The 23,668-nt window shown below is 43.6% G+C and overlaps 1 protein-coding gene across 15 annotated transcripts in view; it reads left to right on the top strand.

Annotated features, from left to right (window-relative positions):
- The first annotated feature begins 2,227 nt into the window (after positions 1–2,227).
- Positions 2,228–23,668, top strand: part of BRD1 (bromodomain containing 1) — a 78,227-nt gene continuing 56,786 nt past the window's right edge. For 3 of the 15 annotated variants that reach the window (XR_008467124.1, XR_008467126.1, XM_054206739.1), the window contains exons 1-2: positions 13,893–14,281; positions 18,286–19,666. Coding sequence is in view for 13 of the 15 variants with exons in the window: in XM_054206739.1 (XP_054062714.1) it covers positions 18,300–19,666 (1,367 nt within the window). In the remaining 2 variants the exon portion in view is untranslated. Of the gene's footprint in view, positions 2,259–2,364; positions 5,179–5,877; positions 8,725–9,616; positions 9,733–13,890; positions 14,282–18,285; positions 19,667–23,668 lie in introns of those variants that run through there. The other 12 variants (XM_054206837.1, XM_054206854.1, XM_054206780.1 and 9 more) reach the window with 11 other exon arrangements.

The raw sequence follows: 23,668 nt of genomic DNA on the forward strand, positions 1-23,668 counted from the left end.
GATGGTAGTAGCAACACTGTAAATACCAAAGGAGACAGATACCCAACCAGATAAAAACTTTCAGCACCTTGTCCGGCAGTCTTATCCCTAGCAGACAGCACTCAAATTTCTAAGACTCCGCAGAAGAATTTCTACCACTTTTAACATACAGTGAAGAGATGGAAGGTTTTTATTCTCCACAAAACCAATCTCTATAGTAAATAATAACTAGAGTGCCCCTGACCAGCATTTGTACAAACACAGGCTTTCTAGTAGCGCCGTGGTATCCTGGGGATAGTTGATAAAGTCTTTCAGACTTCACTACCCCCAGCAGGTACCCCACGAACATCCTCCCAACGGTGCATGTCTGAGCTTTTAAGTGAAACGTTGCATTACTGCAGATAACCTTTAAAAGAGAAGAACTGTGCTCACTCTCTTGAAAAGCAAAACACATGTATATACATCATGGGCCACACAGAAAACAACACCTAAGGAAATCCTGAGAAGTATGTTTATGTTATGGCAGCTTGAGAGACTTTCTCTGCTTGGTATTATAGGCGTAGCATGACAGCTCACGCTAAATGATTGAAAACTCTCAAAGACACCTCCCCAGAAAAAAGACACAACTGCTAACACATGAGTACCAGGGAGAAATAATTGGGGAAAGAGGACTTTTTTCCAATACTGCAAAGCCAAACACTACTAAACTTAGCAATGACAACTGGAATGACCATTAATGTGTTAATTACCTTTCAAAGCATTAATAAATGTTTTTACACTTTTAGTAGACTGCACGTGCAGCAGACAACTTTAAATGTATCAGACATCCTCTGAAATCCAGCAAGCACTGTACAGAGCCGGTGTCTGCCATCAGCAGCTGTTTCAGTGTAGATGTAGAAGTTACAGAAGGCATTTTTAAGCAAAATTACGGCGTCCCAAGAAGAAAAACGAGAGAAGCAGCACACAAAAGTTAAGTGTTGCTTTTTTTCCCTATGCTCCCCTCTTGAGCGACCCTGTCCTGAGACAGACGGGGCCGGGAACTTCACCCCACGCAGGAAGCGATGCGGTGTTTACGCCGAGGCGCCTGCCCCCCTCGTGTCCCGCGTTCTCGGGGCGGGGGGGACGCTTTTTAGGATTTCCTGGGTTTTTCGGCTCCGGCGCCCGGCCGGCAAACCTCTGCCCGAGGAGCCCGCCGGTCCCCGCAGCCCCGGCCCGCACCGTGCGCCCCGCGATCGCCGCAGCCGCACGCTGCGGGAGGACGGCGGGCTCTCCGCCTCCGGGGCTGCCCGGGCCATCTTAGCTCGGGATGGCAGCGGCCACATGGTCACCGTTCCCTCCGCGGGCTGGGCTACCGCGGCCCCGCCAGGTGGGAGCGGGCGCGGAGCCCCGGCGGCTCCCGCCGGCCCGGCCCGGCCCGCGCCGCGCACAATGCCCGGCGGGCTAGGGGCGCGGCCAGCGGCTCGGCGGGCACCCCCTCCCCGGGCGGGGGGCGGCAGAGCCTGCCGGGCGCTTCGGACCAGCCCCGAGCCCCCGGGGACCGGCGACCCCCGCCCGCCGGGCCGTCCGGGCCCCCTCCCGAGGCCTCGCAGACAATGGAGCCAGCACCGTGGGCCTAGTCCCCGGCTTCCTGCGCCGCCCCGCCGCCACACGCCCCCTCCCCGGCCTGGCGGCGCTGTCCTGCGGGCGCTCCCAGGCGGGACGGGGCGCCGCCGGGCCCGGGGGGGGGGGCGCGGGGCTCCGGCCGCGCAGGGACCGGCGCCACCGAGGCAAAACCCGGCGGTGGGTGCGGGAGCGGGGGGTAAAGGGGATCGGCGGGGACCGGGCAGGGCGGTCCGGCTCGTCCTCCCTCAGCCCCCTCCCGGTGCCGGAACGGGGCCACTCACCTCCCGGGCAGCCACCACTGAGGAAGCCGGAGGTCGTCGCCGCCACCCGGCCAGGCCCGAAAGAGTTAAAAGGAAGGGCCGGGCGGGACCGTCCCATTCATTAGCCGGTCGCTTTGTCTCCGGCCGCCGCCGCCGCGGCGCTGATCAGGCTGCCCCGGCTCGGCCGCCACGGGGCGCGGTGCGCAGGCGCCGGGCGCGGAGGGGGGGCGGTGCCACGCACGACGCGCAACATGTCATCCGGGCCGCGGCCCACAAAATGGCTGCCCCCGGAGGCTGTGATGCTCAGGGGGTGGTGGGGCGGCTCCGTGCCCGCATCCGGATCGGGGCGGCAGAGGAGGGGAGCCGGCTGTCCTGCTGCGCCGCCCCCGCGGTGAGACGTGGGCCTTCTCCGCAAAGGTGCGGCCGCTCGCCTCAGCTCGCTCAGTTTCGGGGGCGGCGGCGGCGGCTGCTGTCGCAGCTCCGAGGGCGGACGGGACGGCGGCGGCCTGGGGGATCCTGTGGCGCCGCAGGCCTCGGGGGACTGCCGGGGCCTCGGCTCGGAGGCCGCGGGCGGGCGCCCCGAGCTCCCCTGGGCCGGCCGCGGTCGAAGCGGCCGTTCCCGTCCTCCTAGCGGGGCCTGGCGGGCGGGACGGGGCCAGGAGCCGGTGGCTGGCGGGCGGCTAGCTCGCAGCGGGCTGCTGGTGGGGCCCCGGCGTCAGGAAGGGCCGGCGGCCTCCGCTGGCCGAAACCCCGATGGGAGGCCTTCGCGGGCACGGCTCTGCCGGAGCCCGTGCAACGCCGCTACTCTGGACATAGCCTCTCACTTTTGCAATAATTTAATCTCTATTATGCATATTTGCATTTAAAAAAACCCAACACGTTGATATGTATTTGTGGTCTGATGCTCTGGTTTGCTGTCCTGGCAGCCACTGCCTGCCTCGCGGGGGGGCCACTTCAGCCTGATCTGTGTGGCCGTGACAGGGTGGGCTGTTCAGGGATGAAAGGTATGCGTTGCGTCCCTTCAGCGAAGCAGTGGCCCACTGTATGCTTGAGGTCTTGGAATTTTTCTGGATAAGGCCCTTCTGGTTTTGGTGTTCAGTTGTGGGTCATCTCCTACGACTGAGAAAGATTAGTCAAAATTGTCAAATGGACTGAGTGATCCAGGCTTTCTGGGTGGAGTGGGGGTGAAGCAGCGTGGCTTGTTGGGTTTTTTCCAATATATGCTATTTCTACAGAGAGCTGGGTAAAAATATGATCTGGTGAGACATTGACAGTTGTTGTCAAATTCCCAGTGGCAGTCATAGATTTCTGCTTCTTTGACTTCAGTGTCGCTGGTCATCGTAACTCACATCTTGCCTTTAGGAGTGGAAGAAGGAGAAAGACAGCAACAGCACTAGTAGTAAAATTCTGTTTTGAAAGCAAGGCTAAGTTTTTAGATTAAGATAGTGTTTAGAAAGAGAAAATTCTTTTCTTTAATCATAGTGTTTAAGCAAGTGTTTGTGTTTTTTTATCTGAATTGTTTTCATCAGTTAATTGAATATTTATTTATTATTTTTAAAATTTAACAGATTTAGTCAAAAATGTTTTGGTGGATATATGGCAGTATATGAAGAAGTCAGTTGATCACTTTTTGGTTTGAAATAGTGGAGCTCTTGAACATTCTTCTGGAGTATTTGTATGTCTGTACTGTATTTGGTCTGCCAAATGGATGGTGCCAGTCAACAAAGTAAATAATCTGTTATGCTTAATGTTTCCTTTGGAAATCTCATGTCAAGTTTTATTGGGCTTGTTTTGGTTTTTGTTCTGCTTGGTTTTGTTTTTTTGGTGTTTTTTTTCATTCATATGCCCTCAAAATCACAACAAAATAGCTATTGCACTGTGTGCTGGAAGTCCTTCTTAGTTCCATATTATAACTTTGTAACTTACGCTGTCTTTTTACTAATACAGTTGAACTGCTACTGTAGACAACTGATGCCAAGTAAGTGAGGCCAGAGTTATTTGAGGTGAAGTTACTTGGACTTGCCTAATTTCCACTGTTTAAAAAAGTGCATTTATATGAATACAACTAATTAAAAATTAAGTTTGGTCTTGGCCAGATCTGCCAGCTAGACTTAGTAATAGAGGTATGAGAGCTTAGCTGAGAAGCCTCTATCACCAGTCTGACAGGTAATGATGGTGGTTATTTAACATGTGATAACAATAATGATAAATAGAAATGCATCCTCTCATAAATCATCTCTTAGAGAACTATAAAATTGTAACAGGTGTGTTAAATTTTACTTGGAATTGCATAGTTACACTTACCACACTACAGAAAGCATTAGAATATTGGGCTCCATTAACTACTTTTTTTTTTTTCTTGGAAACAGCTATGATTTTGAATATTTTCCCAATGTATAGCCCAAAATTGTACAGCAAATTAAAAAAGACCGAAAATTCACTTTGTGCTTTCCCACTGCATGTTGCTTTTCCATATGCATCTCTCTGTACCTCTTCATTTTTTCATACATCCTGTTCTGAAAAATTTCCTCAAGGGTTGAGATTGATGAAAGGTGGTTATTTCTTTAAATTATCTTTTGAGTAGCTTGAGTATATAATTTATAGATGTATATCACAGATTGAGTGAAGTAGCTGAAACTTCTTTCTGTTATACAAACATACACTGGAAACTTGAGAAAGTAGGCTTTAAAAATCTGAGAAAAGCTGGAGCCAGAAAGTCTCTTCACAACCAACCAAGCAATATGAAGAATAAAACAACAAGATGATGGTGATCTGGTAACATGACTGCAAAGGAAAGGAAAAGTAACTGCGATTCCAAGAGAAGGCTCCAGACTGCCAGCTTGTGGTAAACGCTGCAGCATTTGTGTAGTGATACTTTACAGATAGAGATTCTCCATAAAGCATGCAGTCTGAGGTGTAAGTATGTGAAAGAACATAGTCGTTGGCAAGATTAGGAAAGTCTGTGCAAGGCATCTGGACAGGAAGAAACCAAAACTTTTCTTATTTAACTTCAGAAGAGTACTTTATTTATTTATTTTTATTTTCCCCCGTTTATGCCTTTATAAACTTGTTATCTGTTTCAGATATTGTGAATAAACATCTTTATTTGCACTTTTAACTGAACCTCACATGAATTAAAAGTCATCTGATATTAAATGAATATAAAAAAGTAATTTCTCACTCCAGTCCCTGGAGCAAACTGCAAGTGCCTGCTTCACCGTTATGTTTTGTAGAATATCAGAAAGCTAAAAGAGCATGCTCCCAAAGAAAGTATCTGGGTTGTCTGGAGAATAGGCGTTACAGGTTCAGAGAAGAAGGAAGCATCACTGCAGTAACTGTAAGTAACCAGCTCTCTGTCCTTCACAATACTGGGGTGCACACAGAACTCAGAAGGCTGCCAGGGAGGCTGTAACGGGAGTCTGAAAACAGCTGGAAACTAGATGAAATTCCTGTATCCCTTCTACTGTGACAGAACTTTAAATATGCCTTAAATGTACCTATTTCTCTGTCAGTATTATGTGTTATTAGATGATTGTAGTTGTTTAGTTCCTGTGGACAGAGGTTTGTGTTCTGTGGTCCCAGAGCCTCTCCAGTCACTTAACTCCATGTTAATATGATTTTTTTCCTTTCTTCCATCCATTTATTTCTTGGTAGTAAAGATAATATTGATACTGCAGTAATAAACTGATGTCTTTCTGAATTTTTATACCTTTGGAAATATTAAGTATTATAATGACATATTGATAATACCAGCGTCACAAGTCTTAAACATTTTGCTGCTGTTACCTTGTTTTAGCAGAATTGAAAAGTTACTGTATGTATCTCCAAACCTGCTCTGATAAGATTATTTTCTTACCTGAATCACTCAAACCTTTAGCTTCATCTCTAGCAACTTCTGCATCAGTGATGCATTTTCCATATGAAATCATAAAGACTATATCAAGGAATAATAGTTCTTAAGCACAAGGAGTTGATGCCCTTTGTATGCATTGAGGTAATATATTTAATGAAATGATCTTTTTTCCTTCTTGTATAGACTCCAGCCTCTTCCAGGACCCTGTCTAGACAGTGCCAACTTAATGATCAAAGCCTTAAAATAGAGGTCAGAAGTACTAAATTTGGATGCCCAATGTAACATCACAAGCGTACAATTTCTAAGAACACTTAATGTAGGAGAGTACTTATATATTTAGCATACATACCCCATTAACTTCAGCGGCACTTGGCTCTGCTCATCAGATCCAAGGTGTCAAGTTGGGTGCTCAGGAAATAAAGAATTAGCATTTACACAGTAGTTGTGAGCAACTTGAAGCAGCAGTCACTGCCAAAACGATGATGCCTTTGTGCTTTTATATTAATTACTTAATTTGTTACAAACACAACTGTCTAATCTCTTTATCATCCTGGATTTATACCACATCAAGGTGTACGTCAGTGATTTTTTTTTCACTTGGAGTTGAGCATATGATAGGATGTTCACAGGATTTATTCATGCTTAGCCTTTATGTGGAGTGAGGATGGTGCTGGAATATGCCTTTCAGGAATGTTCAATTTGAAGTTCCTATTCTAGCATATTTTTTTTGAGCCTATTGAGATTCTGTCTGCATTATGAAGCCATATTATATATCAGAACTGATTTATATATGCATGAGTTTGGAGAATCTCTTTATTAGCCTGCATCAGGCACTGGCCGAGGTGGTAGATATGTCTGAGACAAAGCAAAGAAAACCTCCTTAGGGCTCATTACTATTTGTTAAATGATAGATATGAGTTGGGTTTCTCTGAACAGGGGAAGCTACGAGCCGTGTCTAATTCTCTTATTTGTTTGGAGTTTTTTGTGGTTGTTATGCATTGAGTCTTGCTCCTGACTTATTTTTTCACTTTATTTTTCCTCCCCAGATTTTGACGTCACCTTGCTTTGTAGTCCTTCTCCATGTAAATGAGGAGACAAGGTTTTAATTCTGAATGAGCCCATCTATTTTAGGATTTATGCTTCAGTAAATGGCTAGGGATTCTAACAGCAAAGCTTCCTCCATTGCATATCATCTTAATCATCGCAGACCAGGTTTGTCCTCTAGAATGAATGAGGAAGAGGTAGTAAAGTAATTAAGACTGGATTTGTATCTCACTGCTGATTGAATTTTAACTTAATTATACTAAGGCTGAAGTATTAACTCATTGTAAACATTGGAGACAGTTTCTTGGAGACACACATTTGTGAGTGACCTAACTAGGAAAACAACTTCACTCAGAGTTTATAATTCATCACATATTAGGCTTACAAGTTTTGATACTGACAGCAAGGAATTGAGAATAGAGAAGTCACTTTAAGGGATTTAATAAATCAAATAAACCTTATATATTACTAAACTTTATGAAGGCAGGGAGTAACTTCTCTTTGCTTGGATGAAGGCTGTTTCCAGTGCAGAGGAAAGGATCAGGGAGTTGAAAACAGTTATGAGAGAAAGTAATAATGTATTTGCAGTAATACAGTTTACAGGGTTATGCTGGTTTAAGCCGTTACTTTGTTTAGCATGAACTAGGGTATCTTCGGAAATACAAACCTAATGAGGACAACAAGCATCAGGGAGAAATTAGAAATAAAAGTACTGAAAATGATGTTTGATTTGAGAAATATATTGCGTTTCAGATATTTGTATGAAGAGCACTTTGTTTCCGTGTCACTGTGGCTGTCTTTGACAAAAATCTTCAGTTCAAATAAATGCTTTTTTGTTGCATTAACTTTCTACAAATTCTGTCTTTTTCTGCTGCTGAGGTTTCCTCAGCATGTCTTGCAAAAAAAGAAGTCAAAATCCAACATAAATGGCTTAGCCACAGTGTTTTGCAATTCTTTGCTATGCGAGTATGGTATTTTTAGAACTTTTCACATAGCAATTACTGTTTTGCATTTTGATTCCTACCCATTACCACTGACATTGTGTCTTCGCCCATAACTTGGCTCAGTTAGTTATGCTATATGAATTGATAAACACTCCAATTCTAAACCTTCAGCTTCTTTTGATGGCTAATAACTAGGAATGCTGAAGGGGCACTCCCAAACCCTGGATTTACTTTCCTGCTGCCTCCCATGCAGTCATTTTCATCTGATCATGCAGGGAGGCAGCTCTGGGAGCTAAACAGAAAATTGGCAACTTGTTTATGAGGGTTATTCTGGTGGCAGTTACCATTTGGCAGGAATAATTTCCCATAAAGACCTTTGCAGATGGAGTTACTATGCAGAACATAATAAAGGTGCCAAACTGTAAACACTCAGAATTGAATAATTAATGCCAAAGAGGCAATGACAGGAGAGAAGGGAAATACTATTCCCTTGTCTATGGCTCTGTCTGCTCTTTTGTAAACAACAATATAATTATACATAAGAGTGAAAATAAGTCTGCTCCAAAGATCTGTGCTCAATACAATAGTCTCCAGTAGGTATGCTATTTAGAAGACCTACAGCTGAGTAGATGGGCAAGCTTTGTGCTTTGGTGCAGCATTTTGTAACTTGGAATTTTCTTGTTGTTGTTGTTAAATTGTCATTTACATATGGTTTCATGTATATCCTAATACCAAAGTGGGTTTTTCCTTTCTTTGCAGTGTCCTTAGGGGTGAGCTCAAGCCCCAGCTACCATCACGCAACAGTTAGGAGCATGTATGGTAGAGAGCATGTTATAACTGATAACTGCTCAAAGGTACATGATGTTAAAGGATTCAAGCTAGATAGTGGAAGGGTAAGGCGGGAAGTAGGTTTCCCTGTCAATTGTGTATCTCAGCAAACTGCTTAACATAGCTTTCTATCTGCAAGTGACAGTCTACATACCTCGTCTTGCAGTAGATGACTCCAAGCAGTAGTTCCCACAAATGCGTAAATGGAAATGGGGTAAGGGCCTTTGGATAGCAGCTGTACAGCTTAAAGACCACTCTGTCAAATGGTCTTTAACTATTATCTATAGTTAACATTCCATAGGACTGCTTAGCAGATGCAACTCACAGGGGTGTTTTTTAGAAAGCACACTATTGTAGCTTTAGTTCTGGTGGAGTTCTGAGGATGAAAGGGCTCTGTCTTTATCAGTACCATAAAAGGCATTGACACAGCCTCCAGTCTGTTTTAAAACCCATGTTTTGGTGAAGACCATTCGTTTGGATTGACATGAACTGTTCTGGAGATCTAAAGGGTCTTCTTACCACTTCTATAAATAGAGAACCGCTTTGATTATGAGGATGAGAAAGATGGTAGTTGCAGGAAGTAACAGTTAAGAGGCCATAAAAAGCAAAAAACTTTGATTCCTTAGCAGTTGGTGAACATGAATTAACACCAGTATTATTTCATCTTTACTCACCCTTTTGTCATAATATGGCTAAAACTTCAGGATCAGAGGAATGAAAAAGAAAATGCACACAATTCCTCCTAACCAGAGAACAGGATGATATTCAATAGATGTTTAGGGGTAAAAAGGACCAACAGTTTTCTTCCATATTTGAAGCCAAAAGGTTGATCCCTGTTCTGGAATTGTCATATAGGACTTTGGACCATATATCCCACTCAGTCTAGTGTGAAAAAGAAGCCTTTCTGCCGAAGTATCAATGATAACTAGGAGATGGATCAGCAATATGTGGAATTGTCTTTAATTATAGTAGTTTGCAAAAATTGGCCAGAAGAGGTGGAAGGACCCTATACCACCTCACAGACTGAAAATAAACAGTTGTGGTTTTGCTTGTCAGCGCACTGCTGTAACATGTCTTTTAATAGGGTTGCAACATCTTTTCCACAGTGCGAGCTGTTCTGACTTCCATGAGGTTTGGGAATAACCTTTCTTTTGAGAACAACCAGCCTTGCACAGTCATGCCTGTGAGTACTTTGCCAGTGCCATGCGCCACGACTGATGAGGTAAGTGAGATGAAAAAGCATCCCCTTGCAGGACGCGAGGATCATAGTAATGTTGAATCTTATGAGACCATATTCTGGGGGAATATTAATCATGCATAGATGAGTCTGAAGGTGTAAACCATACAGTAGGCAGGCCAGACTTGAGAACTTCATAGGGATAGACAGATTGGCTTGAGGCATCATATAGAGGCATCACATAACTTAGCAAGGGTAGGCGGATTTGTCATTGGGATAGGAAGAAGATCCACACACGCGTGTTCTGGCAGTCCAAAACCTATCTTGAAATGGAAAGATTCTTGCAGGTTCTAAGGAACGTGTGGAGTGTGCTCTGCCTCTTTCGTGTCCCTTCACCAGCCAGCTGATTGGAGGAGGAGAGGGTCACAGAGATACAGAGTTCTACCCAGGGAAGATCAGTGCCACTGCCAATATTTAAGTGCTGCAGCAAATCTGAGTTGATCTGGATTAGAAAACAGAGATGATAGTATGTAGGTCTTTGTTATGGTTTGAGAAAACCCATAACAATTTATTGTCATTTAGACAATTATTCTATCACCCAATGACACCTCCCCACCTGGGAAGGGGAATCAGGGAAAACAAGGAAACACGAGGGTTGAAATATAAATAGATTTAATGGGATAAAACTAAACAATAATACTAAAGAACCAGTATTTATCCCGATACTAATGTAAGATATACAAGAATTACACTTAGGCAATTCTATCAGCAGGAAGCTGCACACTCCCAGCAAGTGTTGGACACTGCGAGCACTACAGCTTTGGGAGGAAGGGAAGGGCTCAGGGGTCCAGCACTGGGGCAAGGAGTTCTCTGGACCACCACCATGAAGTGAGAGAGAAACTACACAGCAAACTTTCTAATTTATATTGAATGCAACATTCATGGTATGAAATAATGCTGTTGGCCAGCCTGGGTCAAGTGCCCAGGCCTCGCTCCTCCTCATCCCTGCACCTGGCAAGGCTCAAAAACACTAAGACCTTGAACCCCACATAGCCTAGCTGGCTATAAAGTAAATATTTTCATGAATTCAGACACCAGAATCTTCTAAAAGTGCTGTTTTCCCCAGCATTAGAAGAGAAATTAGTCCTGTGTTTCTCAACCCGGGACAGTGATGCACTTTAGCAACATAGAAATGTGTCTAATTTTGATTCTGCAAGGAAGGAGGAGGATGCCAAAGCAGATAAATAGGATTTGTGTTTGTTTACATGACCCTTCCTTCTTGAAATGTTTCTTTTGGGAATTTGAGAAATAGTGCAGGTGAAAGCTGGTAGGCAGAAGATATTCCTTCTGTTGAAGTCTTCCATGCAGGGTGAGCCAGCAGTGGCAACTTGAATAAAAAATTTATGCTGACGAGTAGGGTGTGAAGATTCTGATGGACTGAGACTGAAGCCCCAAGCACGTGTTAAGTTAGTGCCAAAAAAGGTGGTGAGGGTCCTGTTGCCATCAAGCTATAGTTTGGAGAGACAGCAGTTATTTTTTGCTTGAAATTGAAATCCCAGTAGAATTGTTTCCTCCTTGTCCAAAAATAGAAAGAATGCTATTTTGAGGCACCAAGTTGCACTGGTGAGATGGAAAAGGCAAAGGAAACAGATCTTTGAGATTATAGAAGGGTGTGCTGAGGACTGGTCAAATGCCCCGGACAATACTATATAATGTTAAATATTAATTGTCTGTTAGCCCATATGACATATGCATTAGTGGTATGGGCTAACATACTAATGTTTAACGCGGAGGGTCTGAGGATGCTGATCTGGCAGCTTGTCATAAGGCCAATGAGAGATGATTTGAAAGCATAAGGCTCCTAATACTGAACTGTGTGCTGAGCCTGCCCGGATCTTTCTGCCGTTGCTCTGAGGTACCGTATCAAGGCATGATGTGCATTCTGTGCCACGGCCTGGACAGTCCATAGTGAAAACTCCTCATACCTTCTTACTGAGAATAATTCAGAATCGAGAACACAGACGAACCCTGCCTGCGTGTTAGTAATTTGAGGTGGAGACACCATCTTCAGTATGGGCGCCAGGAAATGAAGCTCAGCAGTTCTTTCAAATTCTGTAAAGAATCCGAGGAGCAGGGAGGCCTTTTTGCATTAGGCTAAAGTGGATCAGAAGCTTTTAATTTCAAATCTGTTAGGAGATCAGGTCCTGGCATCATAGCACGCTGTCATGATTGATTCAGGCTGCGCTATGAGTCCTTGGTCAATAGGTTGTGGGAATCAACAATGCTGCCACTGTCTTTTTAATAAAATAATTTTGGAACTGCCACTTCCTGTTTTGATCAGTGTGAAGTTTAAGACCTTACACCTTATGGATGGAATGTTTCTTGCCAAATGTGCCCTATGCACAGGGCAGGCAGAGCTGGAAGACAAATCTCAAGAAAAAGTCACCTAAGTAGAGCTTACTGGGGAGAATAAAACTTCAGTTTAAACTACAAAAAGATGGTTAAATGATACAAATACCAGTAAGGAATGCTGCATTATTGGAGGGATGTCCAGCTACGAAATTCTGTAGTCCACCTGGCAGAAAAAAATAAGCTGGAAAAATGCCAGACTGACTTGTGCATCAGAGACATGTGAGTGTATGGACACCATCAAGCTCTCTGTGGAAAACTTCTCTCCAGTTAGAAAGCATTTGTACAGCTGCAGGGCAGATACACATGTGGATTATCACTTAAAAGATAAAACAACATGTTTTCTATCATAAATGAGACTTTTTTTATGCTTATTATTAGCTTCTTGACAATATTTATCACTTCTAGTCATTTTTATACTTTGCACACTAACATATATGACTTAGTGTGCTGCTTCCTCTTTAATATCTATCACAAACTGAATTCTAGTGCAACATTAACTTAAATCGGCATCTTGTAAGACTTCTGAGACTGATGGTAGGATCACTGAAGCGATACAACTGGAGAGAAATTCCTCATAGGCAAGTACACAAATGACCAGATGGCCTCTACAGTTCATACAATTTTTTTTTTTCATATTGGAAATTGAAGTTACTGGCCCTGTCTGATCCTAAAGAACTATTTCTACACTGAGAGCACTGCAGAAGTGTTAACTGTTTTAATAGCTTTTGTTAAGAGATCGGTGTGCTGGATGGTCCCTGATTGGGGGTGGGTGGGGGGGTAGTTGGAAAGTACTTTGCCTATTCTATGGGATTTCCTTAGTGAAGTTACTTAAGGTCTCTGGGCCTTAAATCACTTTCTATGAGTAAGCAGTGACAGGTGTATCTATTTCTGATTTCCCAGTCATAAATTTATTGTAAAGGTATTGTTAACCGCCGTTTGAGGCCAGCAAATACAGTAGCACTAGAGAAAACCGAAATGTATTGCTAAATTGCTTTGAAGCAAACTTTCCTCAGCACATGGTTGTTCCAGATGGGCAAAGAGGCTTGTACTTGCTCCTGACTGCTTTTTATTTTGCACAGGACTTGTCCTGTATGATTGGCAAAGGCAAGCGTTTGTCTTGGGGCGGGAGAGCTAAAAGTTGGGTTTTTTTTAAGCGTGTGGGTGCAGCTGCCTTGCAGAAACGTATTGCAGTAAAATCCTCCAGATCTCGAACATGGCTGTAATGGCTGTCTAAAAATAATACATAACAAAGGGTGCCCTTTGCAGGGAGAGACAGAAATAACTTGCTTTTTGTTCGTCCGAATGAAAGGCTCTTACCAGTTAACTCAAAGGCGGCAGCCTGTCCCGGGGACCACGCAAGAGCCAACTTTCAAGCAAATTCTCCCCGTGCGAATCTCGAGCTTGGACTTCCCCCTGAGAAATAATAAATAACCGCTCGCTGGCTGCTGGTTTCCAGCCTTGGTTTTGTAACGAGCCCGGGCCCGGCCCGCCCCCGTTCCCCCTTCGCCCCGCCATGGGGCCTTTAAACGTTCCGGCCGGGGGCGCCGCGGCCCGGCTGGCTGCCCGCTCGCCCTGCCTGCCGCCGGGCCGGCCTGGGTGGGAAGGCGCTGCCCTTGGACGCCGCCGCCTTCCCGCCCTCTCCCCCGCGGGCCGCCCGCCGCAAGGCCCCGTGTCGGCTGGTGCCAGGCCGCCCGTCCCCGCGCCGCCCTCCGCCATCCGGGGGCCGGGGGGAGCGGCGGCGGCGCGCAGGCCCCGCCCGGCAGCGGCGGGGCTGGGCGGTGCCTGGCGCCCTCACGTCCCTTCCCTCCCTCCATCCTTCCCTCCCTCTCCGCCCCCCCGTCGGCGCAGCGCTGTGGTGAAGCCGCATTGTTTGTGCCGAGGGGGGAGGGGAGCTGCTCAGCCCCGGGAGCTGAGCGCCGAGCCCGCAGCCGGACGGCGACCTGCGCCGCCGCCTCACGAATGCGCCGCGCCCGGCTGCAGCAGCAGCAGCCCAGCACCCAGCGCCGGGTCGCCGCCGCCGCGGGCAGCGCGGCCCTCTCCGCGCCCGCTCGCCCGCCGGCGGCTGCCGGACGCGGGACCAGGCGGCAGCACCGGCGGGACCTCCGCCATTAAACCGGCCGCAGCGTCGGCCGCAGAGGCGGAGCGGGAGGTCTGTCAGCCGCGCTCCGGCGGCTCCCACAGCGTGAGTGAAGCCGGGGGGCGGCGGGAGGGGGCTGCGGGGCCGGGAGCCGGCGGGTCCCGCCGCGGCGAGACGGCGACCGGCGGCGGGGGGGGAAGGGCAGGGCGGGCTGGGCACGGCAGAGGCGGGGGGGGGGGGGAAGCGGCGGCCGGGGGCGAGGCGGGCGGGGAGGCTGGGCGGGGGAGAGGCGAGCGCGGCGGTCTGGGGGAGGGCGCCGCTCGAGCTGTTTTGTCAGCCGCCATATTTGTGGGCCGAGTATTTTCGCGGAGGGGAGGGAGGTGACTGTTGGGGAAGGGCTGGAGATGATGGGCCTTGGGCAGGAACCATCCTCGCGGGGGCCGGGAGGGGGGGTTGGGGGGGGGAATGCCGGGGCCGGGCAGGAACCATCGGCGCGGAGGGGTGTGTGCACGCTGGAGGCTCCCTGGGCGTGGGCAGGAAGTGTTCGCGCAGGACCGGCGAGGGCGGGCCCGTGGGCGTGGGCAGGCCGCGGCAGCCGCGGCGGGGGCCGGGATGACGGGGGGTGGCGGAGCGGAGCGGGGCCTGGCGGCCGGTGCTGGGGGAGAGCGGCCCCGGGGATCCCCGCGTCGCTGAGGCGTCCGCGGGCCGGCCCGGCGGGCTGCGAGAGCCCCGAGTGCCTGGGTTCCCCTGAGGGGGTATCGCTCCTGCCCCACGGCCGGAGTTGTGGGTGGTGTCCGGCCCCGAATGCGCGTAAGCGCTGTTCGCTCACCCTCCCTCATTGTCTGGGACTAAAGAACATTCCTGTGTCTTTCTCTTCCTAATGGTCTGCATGAAAATGTCCGTTGAGACTGGAATTCCCTTCTCCCCTGAGCAGGGGATCCAGGGACTAAAGGCAGTTTATTTGAAGAGGAGGAAGGTAACTAGGACAGAGATTGTAAAAGGAATTTGTAATCAAAAAGTACACGTTCTCATACTTTTCCTGTTGGGTTTAGTTATCCTACACCTCGATAAAAAGTATTATTCCCCCTCATACCACACATTCCACACAAACAGCTGTCTTCATGTACGCTTGTTGTGGTGGGGGAAAAAGTCTGCTGTGACTTTCTTCCCAAGCAGCTGATGTGATTCCAAGACAGGAAAACTGGAAAACTTTTGGTTTTTATCTCCTGCAGTCGTTGAGTTGTTGTAAGAGGCAGAAAAGCGCTAACCGAAGTACATTAAAGTAATTTCATTTTGCTGTTACTGTGGTATGTCTATTAATATTGAATGGAAACTGTCTTAGTTCACTGTTTTTCAAATTTAGCCCCGTGGTCTTCATTCCTGTGGATCTACAGGATACTACAGGAGGGGGGAGGGAAGAGAAATGTCTGATCATTAACTAGGAAAAGCAAACCAGTTGCCAGTCATGTATTTGCTATGCAGGAGTCTGGTCTTCCTCCGGAATACTTAAAGGGCATTTGCAAACAGAAGAATTTTGGAGAAACAAAACACTGCTTTGGCTTCCAGAGCATTTAAGTTAATTCATACTAAGTTTCTATGAAATTTGGCCAGAGTACTACCAGTTCGGTTCTGTGTTCATTGCATTGTATTTGTAGGGTGTCCATTCTGTGTTTAACTGTGACTGTAATTTGCTTCCTAATTTAGCTTTATTTACAGTTGAGTTTTATAGGGAGGATGCTTAGATGTTAGCTCAATCGTTTTTTTAATTATTCTGGTTCGTACGCATTATTTGACTTTTACCTTAGTAATGCTAAATCTTAAAGCACCCTTGTGCTTTTGAATATTTTCTTCCTGTTCTTATTGCCTGCTTGCAGCCATGCTTAAGAATCTTGGGAACAGAGAGGGATGGAGAGCTTGGAAACGTAGCATTAATGTGTTATTTTTTTCCTGTGGGTAATGGGTTAAGTTTGATAGTGAAGTGTGAACAAGCTGCACGTTATTTTGATTTCTGAAGGCTAACTCTCATCCCTTCACCAAAATTTTGTCCAAAACAGTCTCGCTATCATCGTGAACCACTATGAACACAACCAGCTAAGATGTAGGAAGGGACATTTAAAAAAAAAAAATGCAGATTTTTACATCTAGGCAGGCTTGAAGTGCAATTATACGAAGTAAACATAATGTAAATGGTGTATTTTTCTTGATAGGTGACTAAATTAAAGACAGATTAAAAAAATATACCATAAAATGAAACCTTTCTGATCTGTAGTAGGTTACTGTACGTTGATACATCATTGTGTTTTAGCTGAAGAATCCCTCATTACTTGTTCCCAATAATAAACAGAAGTCAGGGACATTGTGTTATCTTTGGCCTCTGAATTATAAAATCTATTGTGGAACTGGCAACTAACTTGTAATTTCAGTTAAATTATCAGTGTGCCTTTGTTTCTAGTTACTGGACCTTCTGTAGCAGTAGTGGTGGTTTAAACTTTTTCTGCAGTTAAGAAATCAGTGTGGTTTAATCTGATGTTGTTTGCTAAAATTAAATCATTAAATATTTCTTCCAAACTTGTTTGAAGAGGTGGAGCCTTTTTAATTCATCTGTTGTTTATATAGAGCAGATCAGAGGTCTGTCATGATTAAACACTGACTGTTGTCCGGTTTTGTGCTTGTGCTATAAAAACAAGTAATAAGACTTAAGGATTAGTTGTGTAAAAGTGAGCAAGACAATTCTCGCATGAATAATAAAACCAGCTTAGATTTGTCTTTTTAATTTCTCTGGGAAAATAAGATCAGTTTGTGAAAGCAGGTAGATTAGACCCTCTGAAGAACTAGTTTTAATGCTAGCTGCTTAAATTATTTAGTCTTCTTGTAAAAGGAGTTCCTTCAGTGCTTTGAAGGTGTACCTTTAGAGATTGGCATCAGAGACTAAGCAGAAGGCAGGCGACAGGGAGTAGTTTATGTAATTGTTCCAGTCCTTGCTGTTTTCTTCATGAAATAGATACACTAGTCTTTCATGATAATTGTGTTTTGATCTCTCTATTTCTCTGCTATTTTGGCAATGCATGCTAACACTAGTTGCATTATTTTAACTAATACGCAACACTGACTTGAAGTGCAGAATATCTGATTGGTCAGAATTGAAACTGTGAGGCTCTAATAATACTTTAAGCCAGTGATTAAAGATCAAGAGCTTTCTCTGTAGCTGAGGTTGAATTTTGTTGTTTACTAATGGTTTATGAGGAAGGAGGGGGATAGAACTTTTAAACTTGATGTTATCGGTTGGGTTTATAATATTTTCAACCCTCATGGGAAGAAAACCCCCAATTTTAGAATGTCAAAAGGCGTAAGTATGGTAGCTTTTAATTAGAAATGTTGTGATCAAAATGCATGCTTGTCCTAGTCATGGTATTTCATGGTGGGATGGGAAAAAGCTATCTTTTTGTGTGGTATGTGGAACAATCTTTTTACAGTAAGTGATGAACTTGAAAATTATGTCAAAAGTAAAGGGCTGTCAGACTGCATGCTTGCCAAGTTTGGAAGTATGCCTATTTTTCTAGCTTTTAAGTATAGGTGTAGTAATTGAGTTGTTAACATGACTATTTCAAATTGCACTGGAAAAAATCATGGGTGAAGTCTTTTCACAGTTCTTTTGGGGGGAGAGCTGGAGAAAATAATCTGTAGCTGTTTCAAACTGCAGACACCTTTAAGGTATTAGGAAATATTGTGTTAAAGGTTTTCTTACAATGTAACAGGTGTAATATTTTTTTCTGTGGCACTTCTGAAATATTTTTTTTCCCATGCAGAGGTCTTACCAGATAGCTCTTCTATAGGATTTTTGTATCAAGGATTTTGTATAGCTGTGTTTACTTAGAGAAGCTGTTATTTAGGAGATTTGTTTATTATTAGGTTAAATTTGTACAAAACAGTGTGAGTAGCCCTGTTAAGTAAGGGTGAAAGGCTTTTTTTTTTTTTTTGCTTTTTTTTTTAAATTGGGTAGATAGGTTGGGGATTATGGAACAGAAGGGGTTTTTTCCTTGCTATAATAAAACCAATATTTTAATATGAATGTTTGGAGTTCATAATATTAACTGTTGCTCTAATTTTAGGTAAACATTACCAAATGAGGAGAAAAGGAAGATGTCATCGAGTATCGGCAGCAAGGCATTCTTCTTCCCCGTGCAGTATTAAGCACTCCCCCACACGAGAAACCTTGACATATGCTCAAGCTCAAAGAATGGTTGAAATAGAAATTGAAGGTCGCCTGCATAGGATCAGTATCTTTGATCCTTTAGAGATTATATTAGAAGATGATCTTACGGCCCAGGAAATGAGTGAATGCAACAGCAATAAAGAAAATAGTGAAAGACCACCAGTTTGTCTAAGAAGCAAACGGCATAAAAATAACAAAGTGAAAAAGAAAAATGAAGCTCTTCCGAGCTCACATGGTATACCTGCTACAACAACTCCTCTTCCAGAACCAAAAGTACGGATTGTTGAATACAGTCCCCCTTCAGCTCCTCGGAGACCTCCAGTTTATTACAAATTCATTGAGAAGTCAGCAGAAGAACTTGATAACGAAGTTGAGTATGACATGGATGAAGAAGATTATGCGTGGTTAGAAATAATAAATGAGAAGCGGAAAAGCGATGGAGTGTCAGTTGTTTCACAAAATATGTTTGAATTCCTTATGGATAGGTTTGAAAAAGAGTCTTATTGTGAGAACCAAAAACAGGGTGATCATCAGTCTTTAATTGATGAAGACGCGGTGTGTTGTATATGCATGGATGGTGAATGTCAGAACAGCAATGTAATCCTGTTTTGTGATATGTGTAATTTAGCAGTACATCAGGAATGCTATGGGGTGCCATATATACCCGAGGGCCAGTGGCTCTGCAGACACTGTCTGCAGTCCCGTTCTCGGCCTGTAGACTGTGTGCTGTGCCCAAACAAGGGAGGTGCCTTTAAAAAGACTGATGATGATCGTTGGGGACACGTTGTGTGTGCTTTGTGGATTCCAGAAGTTGGATTTGCCAATACAGTTTTTATTGAGCCAATTGATGGTGTCAGGAACATTCCCCCAGCCAGATGGAAGTTAACATGCTACCTCTGTAAACAGAAAGGTGTTGGTGCCTGCATCCAGTGCCACAAAGCAAACTGCTATACTGCATTCCATGTGACGTGTGCTCAAAAGGCCGGTCTATATATGAAAATGGAACCTGTGAAAGAACTAACTGGCAGCGGGACAACATTCTCTGTAAAAAAGACTGCCTATTGCGATGTACATACTCCACCAGGTTGCACACGGAGACCTCTAAATATTTATGGAGAAGCCGAAATCAAAAACGGTGTTTGTAGAAAAGAGGGATCAGTCAGAACTGCTAGGTCTACATCAAAAGTCAGAAAAAAGACAAAAAAGGCCAAGAAAACAGTGGTTGAACCCTGTACAGTTATGCCAACAGTATCTGCTCCTTATATCCCCCCCCAGAGGTAAGCAAACCATCCAAGTGAGAGAAACCTTTACTTAATTATCCGTTTAATATTAAACCAATGCTTTCAGATGCCGACTTGAAGTTTTTGTGCGTTTCTTACATGCTTTCCTTAAAGGCCATACTCAGAGGATTAATGTAAATTATGTACAATGTACTTTTGTGAAATTGCATTAAAAATGCAGTAACTTCCCCAGAGAAATAAGTGATGTCTTGTCCTCAGAAACCTTTTTTTTGTCAGACCAAATCATGAAATCATGTTGTCTGCTCAGTTGTTGTTGTTCGCTGTACTTTTGAGAATAGCATATGTAGTTGACCTTCATATTAAAAAAAAAAAAAAAACAACAGCCAAGCTCAAGGTTAACTGTATTCATAATTTGGGACTCTGAACTTCTTTTCCTAGTTTTAAGAGCTCCAAACTGAAAATTACATTTGCATGTATAAGTCTTCAAACTTGTTCATTTCATCTAAATTAAATATAAACTTGTACTGTAAGATCTATGTATGTGGTACAAACAAACCCTCCAGGAAGTATTTTCCTTGTGAAGCAGAGTAATTTTTCAGGAGGTTTTCCCTAAATTTGCATTTTTCCTTTTGCAAAATAGTTTTTTATCAAGGCTTGGATGAATTTGGTACCTTGCAGAGTTTTTTAAAAAAAGTTAGCAAGTAAGTGATGGTAAGTTTGTTGGTTAATGTATTTGTAGTCATGGAACATGAAATGAATGTGCCCTCCTGTTCAATGATGCTATGAAATATCTGTCCTATAACTTCAGTAAAATGTTTATGTTTGAACAAAAATTAATTGATGCATGTGACAAGAGTTTTAATGCTAATCTTGTCTTTGCTTTCAAATTTATACTTTGTAAGAAGTTCTGTTTAAGCTGATTTTTATATTAGTGTGTCTTTTGCGGTTCTTGCAGGAGCTTTTGTTACGTGAGTGCAAATATAAAGCATGAACACCAGAACTGAAGTTGCTTTTCACAATTAACATGCCATATTTTTGTATTTTAACAGTGGTGATCGGGGGGGCTGGCAGATGGCTCTAGATCTGGTGAGGCTAGTGAGGTTATGCATCAGAAAGCAGGGATGGGATGTTTCAAGTGATGTCTTCATAAGTAATAACAGAATTGGAGCAAAATTGAGATTTTTAATATTTTTATTTCAGGAGTTCAAAACCTCAGCATGAACTTCATTTAGCTTAGAACAGTAGCAACTCTCTTCAGATTTCTTTTAGTTAAAATGAGTTATAATGCATTTCAACAGAGAATATAATCTGTTTCTGGGATTTGAGCAATGGCAGAAATCTCTGTAGTAGACACAGTTTTGGCTTTGCTGAATATTTGAGACATAATACACTGGGCTGAGAAATGCAAAATTGGACTATTGGGACTAAAACCAAGTTTGTCTTTATGGAGTATTTGTTTTGTTTCTAGCATTTACAACACCAATATGTTTGTTTACTCCTTGAATTAAATTCTTACTGATTTAAGAACAGTAGTTTACAAAGTTTCTCAAAAGAGGCACAACTTCCATATGCAGTTTCATTGTTTGTACTGTGACAGGACTCTGAATGCTCAGACAGTGAAGGCTTTTAAAATAATACACATAAACTCTGCTGGTTTTTTGAAAGCTGACTCCCAGGTCTCAGGTAATTGACAATTAAGGCTGGTTAAATTAATTTAAATGAAGACATGTTTTGGGACTGCAGTCCTTTCCCGTAATAAGTTTTGGTAATGTAAGGAGCTACTTATTGACTGACTTTGACAAACAGCCTTTAGCTCCTGTATGGTGTTTACAAACATCAGACTAATTGCACTTTTCTCTGCTATGATTTGCTTGGTAAAATGGTATTTTTGTTTAGTGATGCACTGCAGAAAAGCTTAAGTTGATAGTAAGCAGCTAATGCGGTTATTTCAACAGGTAGTGTTGTACTTGAGAGGGGGGAGTTCATGTAAAAGAATTTGGCTTTGTCTTAAGTAGGACAATCCTGATTGGTGGTGTAGTGTGCTTTGTTTTGGTTTGGGTTTTTTTTAAGACGAAGTAAAAAATAACATGAACTAAGTGAGAGTTGAGGATTAGGGTGCATGTTCTCAGTTGTACCTCTGGCCATTCTTCCCATAGGTAACTTTCATAAAAGCCAGACCCTAAAAGGATGTTCTCATCAGGGTTTGGTTTTTTGTTGGTTTTTTTAAGTGTCATATGCCAGAAACAGAAAGACTCCTTTTTTCTTTTAAATAACAACTAAATGTCTTTTCAAGACTGCAGAGAGATTCAGCTTTCTTCTATTTATGCTTGGTTTCATTTTACTGGACACAAGTATAATTCTTATATTCTATATCAGAAGTGTAAAAAATGGGCACAGCTTGAAACTATTTTAAAGTCGAGCTTGTTATCAGCTGAAGACTTTTGCTTAAGTACTCTTTGTAATGTGAATGCGCTTAGTCCTAGAAAACTAATACCTGAATTAAAAGCAAAACAGAAATGGGTGTACTAAAAGGAAGAGTGATTATGCTGTAGACCCAAATCTTAGTCTCATTTTCTTTGGCTATTCTTTTTTTTTTTTTTTCTTCCTTTAGAAAAACTCGTGTGTGTGTACAGTAGTTAAATCCATACCCATAAACTAGTAATGAATGATGTGGATCATTTCACAGCAGTCTTCATTTAAATGATCCCTTTTCTCTAACGTGTTTTTTTTAATGCGCTTTTTTCCCTTGGAGCTGAAACATGATTTGCCTTTCCAGAGATCTCAAGGAAGAGCAATTAAGGTATTTAAAGTATCAGAGAAGAAACATACATTCAGTGTTTAAACATTAGTGCTTTTTTTCCTGAATAATTTAAAATGCACACATTTTCGGCATCTCTGGAAATTGAGGCACGTGTTGAGATGTTTGGTTTGGTTTACCTTCTTAATCATTAATAACTAGACTGTATGTCTCCCTGGCATATAGCTGGTTCTTTAGAGTTGGTAGCTGGAGAAGTACAGATATATGAAGATCACAGTGAGGAGGAAAATACTTGGTGGATGCAGCCTCTGTGCACACCTGCTGAAGCTTGAGGAAAACCCTCTTGCCATTTATGTTTAGTTTAAGTTGGAAAGATTGTCTGCTGTTTCCTTACCTGGCTAGTGAGTGTATGTGAAAGACTGGGCACTTTAGTAACACCATTTGTCATAAGTCTGTTTTCTGAAACACCCATTTTAATGTTTAGGGTATTTTAAAAAGACTGGTGGAAAACAACATACACAAATTAATTTCTGCACGACTTTCTGTAGCTCATGAATTTCTATATCAGCTGATCTATTGGTCAGGTTTCTATGCTACTGCCTCGAATGATTTTGAGAACTGTACACTTTTCAGTTACCAGAATTTCTTATGCAGATGTCATACTCTAAGCTTTTTGCTGTTAGATTACATAGTGTCATTCTGTAGGTCATTTGTAATGTAATTATATGTCCTCTCAGACTATCTTCTGTGAACTGCTGATTGAAGAGTGTAGGATCAGAAGGTTTTAACCATCGGTGATAGGATACTTGCTTCGCTTGTCTGTTCTTTTTTTTGAAGGGTGGGGGATTTGGTTTTTGTTTGGTTTTTTTTCCTTTGTTTTAAATGCTGGGCATCTATCTATCCTGTTGCCTAGGCATTTCAGAAAGTCTGTACCGAAGGATCCACTTCCAAAGGTGCAGTAGGTTATGTTGGAGCCTTAAAGTGACTTCAGTTTTCAATGTCATCCGTGCTGACTTCTTAGTAACTTGCATAGCACCTGGAATAGTATATGGGACCACCGGGGAACCCTTTTATACATACATGATTTGCATCGGGCCTTCTGGCTGCAGAAATGTGTTACCTCTTTAGTAGGAAATTTTGTTCAGTTTTTCTTGAAATATAAAAATATTGAAGATTGTTGCTTATATTGCACTGCTTGCGTTTATCAGCTGCTTTTTCTTGTTGTTGTTGAAAAGGCCAAAATGAGTGTAGTCTAAAAGCAGCACGTTACTGGGAAGAGT

This window comes from Rissa tridactyla, chromosome 1, assembly GCF_028500815.1.
Source record: "Rissa tridactyla isolate bRisTri1 chromosome 1, bRisTri1.patW.cur.20221130, whole genome shotgun sequence".
NCBI classification, from domain to species: Eukaryota; Metazoa; Chordata; class Aves; order Charadriiformes; family Laridae; genus Rissa; species Rissa tridactyla.